The 13,428-nt window shown below is 24.6% G+C and overlaps 1 protein-coding gene across 5 annotated transcripts in view; it reads right to left on the minus strand.

Moving 5' to 3' along the window:
• LOC132941079 (utrophin) overlaps positions 1–13,428 on the minus strand; it is a 58,652-nt gene that overhangs the window by 31,447 nt on the left and 13,777 nt on the right. For 3 of the 5 annotated variants that reach the window (XM_061008943.1, XM_061008942.1, XM_061008940.1), the window contains exons 28-45: positions 12,674–12,787; positions 12,042–12,224; positions 11,785–11,973; positions 11,010–11,559; positions 10,594–10,946; positions 4,888–5,082; positions 4,644–4,817; positions 4,476–4,580; positions 4,177–4,344; positions 3,968–4,102; positions 3,758–3,906; positions 3,498–3,671; positions 2,915–3,043; positions 2,526–2,676; positions 2,336–2,443; positions 1,502–1,678; positions 1,300–1,407; positions 1,055–1,154 (exon numbers count right to left, since the gene is read on the minus strand). In XM_061008943.1, the coding sequence (XP_060864926.1) occupies positions 1,055–1,154; positions 1,300–1,407; positions 1,502–1,678; positions 2,336–2,443; positions 2,526–2,676; positions 2,915–3,043; positions 3,498–3,671; positions 3,758–3,906; positions 3,968–4,102; positions 4,177–4,344; positions 4,476–4,580; positions 4,644–4,817; positions 4,888–5,082; positions 10,594–10,946; positions 11,010–11,559; positions 11,785–11,973; positions 12,042–12,224; positions 12,674–12,787 (3,262 nt within the window). The remainder of the gene's footprint in view (positions 1–1,054; positions 1,155–1,299; positions 1,408–1,501; positions 1,679–2,335; positions 2,444–2,525; positions 2,677–2,914; positions 3,044–3,497; positions 3,672–3,757; positions 3,907–3,967; positions 4,103–4,176; positions 4,345–4,475; positions 4,581–4,643; positions 4,818–4,887; positions 5,083–10,593; positions 10,947–11,009; positions 11,560–11,784; positions 11,974–12,041; positions 12,225–12,673; positions 12,788–13,428) is intronic. The other 2 variants (XM_061008941.1, XM_061008944.1) reach the window with 2 other exon arrangements.

Here is a 13,428-nt window from a genome sequence, read left to right on the forward strand (position 1 = left end):
AATTTCCACACTGCCAACTAATTTGTTACTACGAATAAAATATTATCAATAATTTTTATCACTAGGTTCGCTATAATTTTTATTATATTATACAGATTATGCAGATAAAAATTTAATAATTTTATGCAATAAAAACTTAATTGAATATTTAAATACTTGGCACACATTTATTTTTTAGAAGATGCATTTTAAACCTGATTAAACAAGCTCTGTATAATATAGTTGTAATTAAAGCTATTAATATTATCTCAATTGTAAACAATTAACAAATAATTACCACCTGGCGCCAAACACTCATTTCAACTTAAATACCTATATTGCCTCAGTAAAAGGTAGTACATAAAGGAAAAAAATACGTAAATTCCTACTAAAATTTGTAATACAAATAACTCTAATAAATAACAAATCATTAATGTGTATATGGTACTACTGTTAAGTATATATTACTAATATTTAGTGTAGCATAAAATATCAAACATTGTTTCTCTATACAATATTATATACTCAATGGTCTACTATATTTGTACAAACAATAGGTACTATATATTTTTAAAATTAGAGTCAAAAATAAGTAAACCTAACATAACTCTAACAAATTATTAATTTTTCATATGGATTATTATTATTTACCTAGTGCAGAATAGATAATTAGATACTAAAAATATTTTTAAAAAAAAATGTTTCTGTACTTAGCAGTGCAACTAGGATTTTTCGAGGTTAAAAGTATAGTAAAATAATAAAACAACTACAAATTGTCATATTATGAAATAATAGACCGATAATGCATCAAATGATAATTGTCTTTTAGATTGTATGCAAAATATGGCACACATATTAATGTATAATACTTGAAATTATTATAATTTATTTTATTTATTTATTTAACACCTTATAGGCTCAAGGTCATAGATAATTGTCATCAATACAACCAAAACTGAGGTTTAGTCTACCAAGCATCTTCCTTAGTTGCATCACTGATTATGAAAATTTTTATTATTATTTTTAAATAAATTATTATCTAAAAATAAATTAAAGTTAGAAAAAAATATATCACCTTTTTTCACTTCAATAGATGTAACTGCTGGTTTTTTTAAAATACTTTCATTTATATTTTTCAAATAATTCCAATTGTCTCTGAGATTTTTAACTATATCCTTAAACAAAATTCAATCATTAAATTAAAGTAATTTTAAAATATAATAATAATATAAAATCAACCAACACACTTTATAATATGTACAATAAAACAGCAAACAAACTAAATACACTTTGCATTGATAGGTTAGTCTAATGTCTTACTTGTAAATCCACAGATACAGGTTGACCAATTCCTTCACATTGTTTTTCCATATTTGTAAAATTTTCCAAAATATCCTTTACTTCAGCATTTCGTTCTAATAAGTTTGACTAAAATAATACATATTATTGTTAATAGTTAAAATAGTCGTTTAACAGTTCTAAAACAAACTTTACTCAATGTAAATAGAAATAAAAAACATACTTGTAATTTTTCAGTTGCTAATTTTCTCTCTGAAATAGGTTTTGGGTTTAATTCTTCTGCTTCTAATTTTTTTATAATAACCCAACTATTTAACTCTTTTAGTTGACTTATAAATCTGTTTAAGGCATTTAATTTTCCATTTAAACATTCTAAATTTTCAGACAAATCAGATATAACCTATAAAAATTCAAAAAAATCATTTAATTTTGTTTGGTATTATACACACAAAGCGATTTTTTCATTATTAGATTTAAATTGGTTAATATTTGAAAATATTATCTTTTATTTTGTTTTATCAGGATAAAAACAAAAATCAAAATTTTATTTTATCAATTTGTATTTTCTTACTTTCCCGGTTTATAAAATAACTATAATTAATAATTCATTATTATAATAAATCTTTCCCAAAACGTACATCAAAGCTTAATAAGAAGCTAATTATTATATAACTATTGTGGGTCATCCACGTTTTCCTTATTTTTTTATTGAGCAATAATTGAAATTTCATCAATTTTATTAATAAAAACTGGGACAAACAATTTATTTCCAAATATTACTAGATAACATTTTATACCAGAAACTGCGTATAAAGTTGATATTTTCTATTCAAAACCCTCATCACAAACAAAAAAAAAAACATTTTTAAAACTAATCTATTCCTCGCTCCATTCAAAATATAAAATATTACAAAGAGAAGATAAACAATAATTTTATTGATGTTTATCAACGTTTTAAACTGAGTACCTACATTGAAGTTTTAATAAAACCTCTCAACATTGTTTCAAAAAATAATTCAATGTCAATTGGATACTTGGTTTAATATATAAATATTACCTTATCAAGAAGTGATTTAATTGATTCAAGATCATTTGGTTGTTTCAATTTTTTCGAATTAATGGAATCTAATTCTTTTCTTCGAGTTAATAATTCTATTTCTTTGGACTACAAAATTACAATACATAGATTATCAAACTTAAAAAAATTACATTAATAAAAAATAAGAAATATAAAATAAAATAAATACCTTTAGTAAACAACTTTTTGAATTTAGTGAATCAATTTCTGAAGGATTAGCTTGTGTAGCTTGAAGCACATTTAAAGTTTGATCAATAGTGACTTTTGTTGCAGATATGACACTTGAAAAATCAGACTTTGATTTTTCCATTTCATTCACCCTAAAAACAATAAAAATTTAAATAAATTGAAAAAAAACTGATAACTATTTTGTTGTTAACAAATACCTGAATGAGTTCAGAAAAAAACAACAAAAATAAAATACTTATAATATGTCCCTAGACAAAATAATTATAAAAATTGGGCTTATGCCAAATGAGTAAAAATAACACCTTCTTTCCAGCATTTAACCACTTGGATAAAATTATGGGATAGATTTAGAACAAAAAATACACATACCTTTCTCGTTGCGTTGTCAGCTTATTTAAAACTGCTTGCCATCTTAATCTTAGGCTCTCAACTTCTGATTGGAAACTGTCTGAATGCGACCATAATGTTCGTGAACAGTTTAGAAAACTTATAACTGTTCTGTTAAAGGAAACAAATATATATGGAGTGGTAAAAATCATAAATCAAATAATAATTTAAAAAAAATAATATTAACTGTAGTTTACTTAAACTTTAGAAAAAAATTAAAATTGGATTTTTTTCAACAATTTACAATGGACGGGTTTAATAAATAAAAAGTTTACTTTACTTAAATAACTAAAAAAAAAAAAACAACTGGATAAGATATCACTTAAGGAAAAAAATGAGAGGACTATGTAATTATAGGGATGGGAGACAAAATTATTGAAACAGAATATCCCTTACCACAGAATGTCGATAATTTAAAATTTGGTAATTTATAACGTATTCCTTGTTAAATTAAAACATTTTCATTAATTTTTAACTAGGAATTGTTACACCACAGCCTTAACATACTCTAGAAGACGTCAACAATTTATCAATGATAAAATTCTGATTTTAAATTAAAAATTACCTATGCCTAGATGACACTCTTTTTTCTAAATTGTGTTGCTTATTTTTTTTCTCTTGTAATGTCAATGTCAAACTATTTTCTTCCATATCACTTTCAATTTCTGCTAACCATTCAGAAAGTTCTTTACCGTTTTGTTGTAAGTTGGTAACTTCTGTTTGTATACTAGATAGTTGTCTAAAAATAAATAATATTTAGATAAGTTTAAAAACATTTAAATATTAGGTATAGATTTAATAAAAATTATAAATTTAATATCCCACCCAGTCCGTTCAATCACACACTTATTCAGCATTTCCCAAGTCTCCTGCATTTTTTCAATGTTTCGTTGCACAAATATTTCATCATTAGCATTTTTTGTACTTAACTTTTCGATAGATTTTTTCAAAACCTCAGTTTTACTTTGAATATCCTAAAACAAAAACATTTAATATAAGTAAAGTATTTTTTTATAATAATTTTTATAATTTTACTTCAATCTTAGAATTCTGAAGAGCAACAGAATTATTTGATAATGGTATTAAATTCAACTGTTTTAATAAAGAACCCAAATTTGTTCGTGTCTCGTCTATCTGAGATAAAATTTCTACAGGTACGTTGACATTTTGCTACAAAATATTATATATTAGTTGACACACATATTATGTTAACAATAAAAAAAAAATGGTTTGCATTATATTACTTGTTGAGACAAGGGACTTAATTTATTTAACTTATTTTCTAGTTCAACAATTTTCAGTCGCATTTTATTAACAGCATCTTTATCACAACACAATGCTTCAATATCTGATATCATCTCATCCATTTCTAATAAATTATCATATTTGATATTAATTTCTCGTTCAAATACCTTAAAATTAATATTAAAACATAATATTATGTTCAGTGTTCACATATTTTAATAATAGAATTTAATTAATTAATTTTAATTTAATATTATTTTCAACACATGCAGTCAAAAACCATTTGATTTTATTCTACCTCTGAATTGTTGTGCTTATGGTTAATCCAGTTTTCAATATCTTGAGTAATTTTATTAAAGGATTCCACTTGTTTCTTTAACATTTGTGTCTGAAGTTTTACAATCTGTAAATAATTAATTCAATAAATATTTATAAAAATTTAAATGTTACAAATTTAAAATGTTACCTCTATTTCTGACATGATATGAGTCCACATTACTCTAAGTCTGTCTTGAATTAAAGTACACAAAGTGCTTGCTCTGGAGGGATCTCCTGTATGGCTTGCAAGTATAAGACTATCACCTTTGCTTATTAATGTAGCTGCATCTGGTGCTATATTACTAACTTCTTGTTCAACAGACTGTTAAAGAAATGTATAGTGTAGGTATAATATCATTAATATCTAAAAGTAAAGATGATGAACAATTTACCTCAAAACGCTTATTTGGATCCGATTCTGTATTTAATTGTCGAAGGTCTTTTAAAGTAAGTTCCATCCTCGCCAGCATTTGTTTTGCTTCATTTTCATATTTTTCAATATCTTCATCTAGATTTTTTATTATTAATGTATTTGATGATTTTAAAGTGGTTTTATTTTCAGTTTTTTGCCTCATAAATGAAATACCCTAAAAATAAGACAAGTAGTAAATATATTGAATACTCAAAAATAAATAGAACGTAATCTTACCATTTTAAGCATTATTTTTGATAATGCAATGTTTTTTCAATCTTTAATATTTATTAAAAATTTTGAAAAGCATATTTTTTATTTATTTTTTTAATATTGTTTGATGAACATATTTATATGTATTTGGAAACTTGTGAAATAAATAATATTTAATTTAATTTATTATAAATTGATTTATATTGTTATCAATAATAGTATGTAATAATATTGTGAATAATTAACTAAAGAATTTATAACATATTTAACATATAAATAATAAATAAATAAACAAGAATATTCATGTTCACTAAAATCAAAATCAAAAGGTATTTCAGTATAATATAAAAACACATTCCATTATTATCACTATATTTTAAAAAAAATAGTTTATTTAATGATTTTTTATCAAAATATAATATTATAAAGAAATAAGAAAAAAAGATTAATAACACATAGTTATTATAATAAGTAGAAGCAACTAAGTTTTGTTGTAACTTTTTATGGAACCAAATAATAACAATTGAAGCCATAGAAATGTTAAAATTATTAAATAAAACTATACCTAATGTGTTTGTACAATACTATTACAAAAGTTACAACACACACTCATAACTGGTTTTATTACTACACACCTAAGTGACCATGGACTCTGGTTTATTATTAATTAATTCAATATTCTCTATAAAATTCTAATCACCTAATTTCAATATTTGAATAGTTAATGCATAACAAAAATTATATTTGTCAATTTTGTTAAAATATATATGGTATAAAAATAATAGTAATATAAAATATATAGTACCATATATAATATTTTAAAATATTAACTAACTATGATTACATAATAATTTAATTATATCATTTACATAAAATGTAATATAGTTTTTATTCCTGTAAGGAATATTAAAACAATTTGAAAGTCATTTTATAATTATTTTATTATAATAACTTTACTCATTGTATATCTATTGGCTATTACCATGCATATTTTGTTCCTGTAGATGTAATTACTAAATATTTAAGATTTTTTTTCTTTTTTGGTGAAATGAAAAGTATAAAAAGCAGGTAAATGGATGTCACACTGCTGTACAGTAGGTTACAAGTGGGTCACTGTAATCAAAAGTGTTAAATTTGAATTCAATGATATAAAATCTTTGAATACAAAAAACAATTCTGATTAAAGTAATTCATTTAACTATTAGGAGGCATTGTTATAACAGTAGCATAAATTCATTTTTGCCAAACTACATATTTTGAAAAAGTCATCCTGTGTATAAAATATAATAATATACTCTAATATTAGTTATTTTGTTGTAATTTCATAATATTAATTCATCTTACCATCTACCGTATTAAAACCGAAATAACAATATAAATATAATATAAAAATAACACAAAATATCAGTGAATACACTGACAAACTGTCTCCGCTCAGAATCGTTTTTTTTGTTTACAATGATATTATATCATTGAATTTACCATCCATTGTACAGTGACCCACTTACCCACCTTTTAAAATTTAAAATTTTATAAATGTTGTCAAAAAACAAACTTTAAATGCATATAAAAAAAAAAATTGTGCCCATGTATTTTTAATATTTTTTACTATTATTCTAACAATATATCAGGAGCCTTGTATTAATTGTTCATGCTATTTGACCCAACAAATAAAATTGTATAGAAAAAAAAACTAAGAAAAATGAAAATTGAAAATATCCATAAATAGCTCGAAAACAGACAAAATATTTGGAAAAATGGAATATAAGGAATAAATTTCTAGTGTCTACAGTGTTTTTCATTTTTGAATTACAACAAAATTATAAAAATGCTACTTCAGAAATTAAGTGAATATCTAATATTGTAAAAATTTTAACTTCAAAAGCACATACAATTTTAATTTGACTTACTTATACACATTTTTTTTTTTATAAATGTAGAAAAACATAATATAAGAAATCTTGTATTACATTTTAAAATCTTAGATTTAAAAACAATCATTTTTAGGTAAAAAAATTGCATATTTTCTAGATTTTTACATATTTTGTCAAAATTCAAACTTTTAACTGGTTAAAAAATTCTGACTGTATTTAATTTTCATGCTTTTTGACACTACGAATAAAATTTAATTGACATTAATTGAAAAAAAAACTAAAAAAAATTGTTAAGGGGATTCGATACCGTGATTTTCTGTTTTTGTCTAACACACGCGCGACATAGTATTTTAGACGTGTTTTTTGCCAAACATTCCAATTGATCTATAGAAGCGATAATAATTCTGAAAACAGATTTGAATTCGTCGTCAAGTCTACTTTAACCAACTTTCCCACATTTTTGATATTATCCCCAAATTCCAGAAAACGTCATATTAAAAAAAGAGTATTTAAAAATTTTTGTATTTCATTTTTTGGAGAAGCTAAAATCAAAAATCAAAATTATGGTAAAGTCGATTTCAAGTAGACTTGACGACGAATTCAAATCTGTTTTCAGAATTCTCATCACTTCATTAGATCAATTGATATGTTTGGCAAAGAATCCGTCAAAAATCCTATGTCACGCGTGTGTTAGACAAAAACAGAAAATTATGGTATGGAATCCCCTTAACTGAAAATATCCGTAAACCACTCAAAACAAGTCGAAATTATTTGAAAATTAGAACGTGTATAGAAAATGCTAATATAAACATTCAGTGAAAATTTCATGTATCTACGGTCATTTATTTCAAGTGCCGGAAAAACAAAAAAAAATAAAGAAAAACGGGAATTATTATGCAAAATCTATTTTGGTTATTGGTATAACTTCAAAATAAATTATTTGTGCACTCAACTGCGGAAACGCACCGACTTTACTTAACGGCCGGCGTTGCTAGTTTCTGGATTGGTGACCACCCGGAATTTTTAGCAACAAATCCTTGCCACACGTCATACAAAAAACGTGTTTTCAACCGTTCCTCCTCCTACTAACAACCTACAAACAAAACAAAACAGCTAATAGCCTAAGTTACCGGGCTCAAGCTTAATAAATAAAAAAAAAAATAAATTACCATAAATACATGCCATTTTTACTGTTTATATGTTTATATGTTTTTATGTTTACTGTTTATATTAGCATTTTCTTAACACCATAAAATTTTTTTACTTATTTGAGCTGTTTACGAACCTTTTTCCAATTTTTTTAGTTTTTTTCCTATAAATGTTAATAAAATTGTATTTATTGGGACAAGAAGCTTGACAATTTAATCCAAGGCTCCTAATATATAGTTAAAATAGCAGTTAGATATCAAAAATACATACACAATTTTTATAAGCATTTCATGTTCATCATTCCCCATGAGTTTTTCTATCTTTATCAATATCTGTAATTCAAAAACAATTAACCGTAGATACTTGTAATTTGCACCATAATATGTTTATTTTTATTTTCAAAATATTTTGACTCGTTTCTAGTTGTTTATAGACATTTTCAATTTTCAATTTTTTTAGTTTTGTTTTCGATAAATATCAATAAAATGGTTTTCATTGGGTCAAAATGCTTGAACATTTAATACAAAGGCTTTCCACCTAATTTTACAATATCAGCTTAAAATATAAAAAATACATAGTCAAGATTTTTTTTTATAATCTTTTGAAGTTTAAATGTTGACATAATTTATCAAATTGAAAATGTATATAAAGGTTCTGTAACCAACAAATCTAAAAAAAACATAAACCGTTTTAATTTTTAGTTATTTTAAGTTAAAATTTGGACCAAATTACATATTAAATAACCAAGAATAACGATTTTAGTTAGTTTTTTGTAACTTTATAATATTAATTCAACATACCGGCTACTGTGTTAATAATAAGCAATACGAATATAAATATAGGTACCTAATATCCACACTGACAAACCGTCACCGCTCAGAATTGTTTTTCGTATACAATGATAAATCGTTGAATTCAAATTTAATACCAGCCATTACAGTTACCCACTTGTAACCTACTGTACAGCAGAACGACATCCACTTATCCTATTTATTTTTTTTAATTATCCTCAATAAATACTTTTTCACGTAGTAAAAAAAGTTTGAAAATTGAATGCAAGATTCTCCTTATAAGTTTCATCGAGAAGACGTCGCACCCGCATATATGCCTACTCCGTCTTACACGTGTACGACATAGCAAATTTTACGCTCAGCAGATCACGTTTAGCTCGGTTAATTTTAAAATTAGGGTGAATTGACCTCTTATAAAATTTAAAGGTAAGAATATTATCTAAGGAATCTCAACGACTAGTTGTTATATTTCAATTTTAAAGTGAATTATGAGTATTTTAAAATTGTAAATTTACTATACATATTTTAATACTCATAACTCAATTTAAAATTAAAATATAACAAAATGCCGATGAGATGCCCTAGATAATATTCTTACATTTAAATTTTATAAGACGTCAATTCACTCTAATTTAACGGAGACAACATAATATGCAAGTGCAACGTCCTATTCATGAAAGTTCAAAAATATTAAAGATACAGTATAGGCCCAACTATTTTTTATAATGATTTAAAATTCAAATTTTGATATTTTTCAGTTAGAAATTCATAAAAGTTTTTTTTCTTATCATAGCTATAGAAATTTTAATAGAATATTTACTACTAATTCTTTTACATTAAACAAAATAATAAGTTTACCAAAACGGAACATTAATTTTTTTATGAACGTTTGAACTTCTAACTTTTAAGATATTTGATATTCTGCGGTAAATTAACAAATTTACATTAATTTACTTTTGATATCTTGTTGTATTTTCAAAACTAACAACCATAGAATGTTCACCAAAGTTTAATAAAGTTGAATAAGCTTAATATAAATAATAACAATATAAAATATCCAGACTGACAAACCGTCACTGCTCAGAATTGTTTTTCTTATACAATACTATGATATGATATCATTGAATTCAAATTTAATACAATCCATTATACATTGACCCACTTGTAACCTATTGTACAGTAGAGCAACATCCACTTACCAGCTTATTTATTCATTTTTTTTTAAATTATGAAATTTGATTATTTACACAAGTATGGTAGGATGTATACACAACGTCTTCTCTCAGAATCATGTTTTCGTATGCAATGATTCATCAATGAATTCAAATATAACACATCCATTAAAATGAAATGCTCGATAACTACTCTACAGCAGAGCAGTACCCACTTGTCCACCTTTTTTAATTTTTATCATATAATATGGTTGGTTTGTCCGTTAATACAAAACATAAATATACAATTTCTTGTTTTAAATTTAAAAATGCATATTTTGGGTATATTATAAGGGTTTAAAATCAGGGTATGCCCAAGCGGCCAGGCCTACCATGCCAGACACACCTTTGTTACTATGTAGATATTTGCTTTTTAGTAAAATAATTCAAAACCAATTATGGTTCTTAGAAGTTGTTTGCAAAAGACTTCATAAAATAATTTTCTTACCTTGGTTATTTGTTCATCATCTGATGAACTAGAATCTGGATATTTATCATTGAGTCCTTCATCTTCTGAAAACAATACTACATCATCAGTTTCTTTATCACTACCATAAAAACTATCATTATCTTCAGGAACATTTTTAAATGCATTTGAAACTTTATCATCATGATCAGCTCCAATAATTCTGTATGTATCTAAGAATTCTATTTCTTTATGTAGTATAACTTCTTTACGGTTATCAGATTTTGGACTTTGCCATGCAGTTATAGTGGTATGATGAGTTTTGTTTACTTTAACACAAACAGAATCAGTAATATTCTTTTGTTCCTCTTCTAAGGATGGAATATACTCCTTGCCTAAAGTATAAAATACATTGAAAAAAAAATAAGATACCTAATTAAAAAAAAAAAACTAATTACTATGTAAGCTTTCTAAACTAGACTTTAGTGAGTCATTTGATGCCAGTTTTTGTCGCTTGACTAAAATTTCACAAGGGCTCAAACATGATTTTTTTTCTGTATTTTTTCTTCTGTATACAATTTGAGGCCATTTTTCCTCATCTGTTTCATCTGCATCTGTTTCTGTATCCTCAGATAACTCAACCATTTCTGCATAACCCTCAGGAACTGCATGGTGAACTGCAGTTACTTCACCACGACTAATAACACTAGACTTTAGTATTTCATGTTCTTTAATCTCAACCATGACACACTCTTGGGTATTATTTTCACATTTAGGTTTCACAAAAGATTGAAAAACCGAGGGATCTACTTGAGATACTTGTGAAAATAACATACTGTTTTTAGTCAATTGAAATGTATCATCTTCTTCATTATGTTGTAATAATGCTTTATGGTCTTTTTTATTTTCTTCTTCAGTAATTGTTATTTTGGGAACAGATGTTTCCTTAAATTGTATGGTATTAGACTGACCTTCTAATTTTTCACTTGTCGTTATTGTAGGTATATCCTGAAAACATTTAGTATATTTTTATTTGATTAATAAAAATGAAAAATTAATTTAATAATTATCCTCTACATTGATAAATACAGAGATTTAAGTTTGTAAATAATTCTAAAATAATATTAATTTAAGATTTATTTAAAATATATTAATAAACAACAAATTATGGATATTTTCAAAATAATAGCTGTAAGCAAAATTAGTACATTGTATTACTATTATATAACTCACCTTCAGTAATGTTAAATTATTATGAAGTTTATTTAGAACTAATTTCCATCTACTAGAAATTATATCAAAACGTTCACAATATGTATCATCATCGCATAAAGGATCTTTAAGGGATTTAAATTCAATATAACGATCATAAATTGAATTTTTAACCTTTTCCCAATTTTCAATATCTTTATCTAATGTCTGCTATTAAAAAATACAATTATACATGGTAAATTGTAAATTGTAAAAATAAAAATGATTGTGACTCTTACTTTGATAAATGCCACTGCGACTTCTGCATTTTTCTCAGATAATTGAGTATTTTCAAATTCATCTAATTTTTGTTCCACTACAGTCAACCAGTTAGACATAATATTAATATTAGTGTCAAGGAAATCTAAAGCATTTAAGCCTTTTTCTAGCTTATATTTTGTATCATAAATATCAGCTACCAACTAAACAAAAAAATAATTTTTGATAAATTGAAATTCTTAAACTGAATTATTGAATAAATCATAATGAAAAACAAATGAAAACTATCATTTGAAGATTATATGAAAATGGATCAGGTAGAAAATGTTGTAAAGAGTCCATTTTTTTCCAAAGTAGATCTTCATGAACATTTTCCTATTTTGTAAAAGTATAATGCTAAATCTCTTTTTCAACATTTTTCATAGAGATTCAGATAGATGTTGCATTTAATTAACACAAATTATAGCACAAAATATTAAAAATATATTGATATTCAAAAAGATGTATTATATTTTTTCTATTATTATATAACAACAATAAAAAACACCATGGAGAATTTATTTTAAATAAAAGCTATAATAATATGATGGAAATTGTACATTTTTTCCCTCATTAAATGTCAATGGAAGTAATTTCTCAAAACTTAACTTACCTTGGAATACAACTGTTTTATAGTTTCTAGCTGTAGTTGATTTTCACAAGTTTCATTTGAACTTATCACAAATTCTACTTCACTTTTTAAATGTTCTAATGTAGAACTCATTTTCTGTAATATTTGTTTTTTAAATAAGTATTAGTTAAAAAATTAAAATAAAGATCTATGTTTTGTTACCTATATGTGTTAAATAATTAAAATATCTATCATTAAACTAACATAGAGTAAAATTAACTTTTCTGACAAAATCACTAGTTAATATTTTTATTGTTCATTCAATATTCAGTTTTTTGTATTACATATAATATGGTTTACTTTGCAAGGGATTTTTAAAGAAAATTAAGAAATTTCGGTTTGACTTTTTTTTTTTTATAAAAATAGAAATTGTACAATTTGTAGCATTTGTGTATGGTGACTTGTATAAGGATGGAGGCTGACCAGTAACAGAACTCTCGAGTGGTTTGATGTTCAAACATAAGCTAATACCATGTGTCTGTAGTTTTGTATTCAATGCTAAACCCTATTCCAAGTTTATCTTGTGTAATAAGAAGTATTATAATGCTAAAATCGAAAATGATCATCTTACAATGATAACTGTGTGTAGTCAAAGACAAACACGTATTACCTATGTTAAGAAGAATTTTTTATGATTATAATCATTATTTATCATAATGTCTGTTGTCTTAAATAATAAGTCACATAATATTTTTAAAAAAATAGCAACAACATTATAGTATTATACTGATATGAAT

The sequence above is a fragment of the Metopolophium dirhodum genome, chromosome 3, assembly GCF_019925205.1.
Source record: "Metopolophium dirhodum isolate CAU chromosome 3, ASM1992520v1, whole genome shotgun sequence".
Lineage (NCBI taxonomy): Eukaryota > Metazoa > Arthropoda > Insecta > Hemiptera > Aphididae > Metopolophium > Metopolophium dirhodum.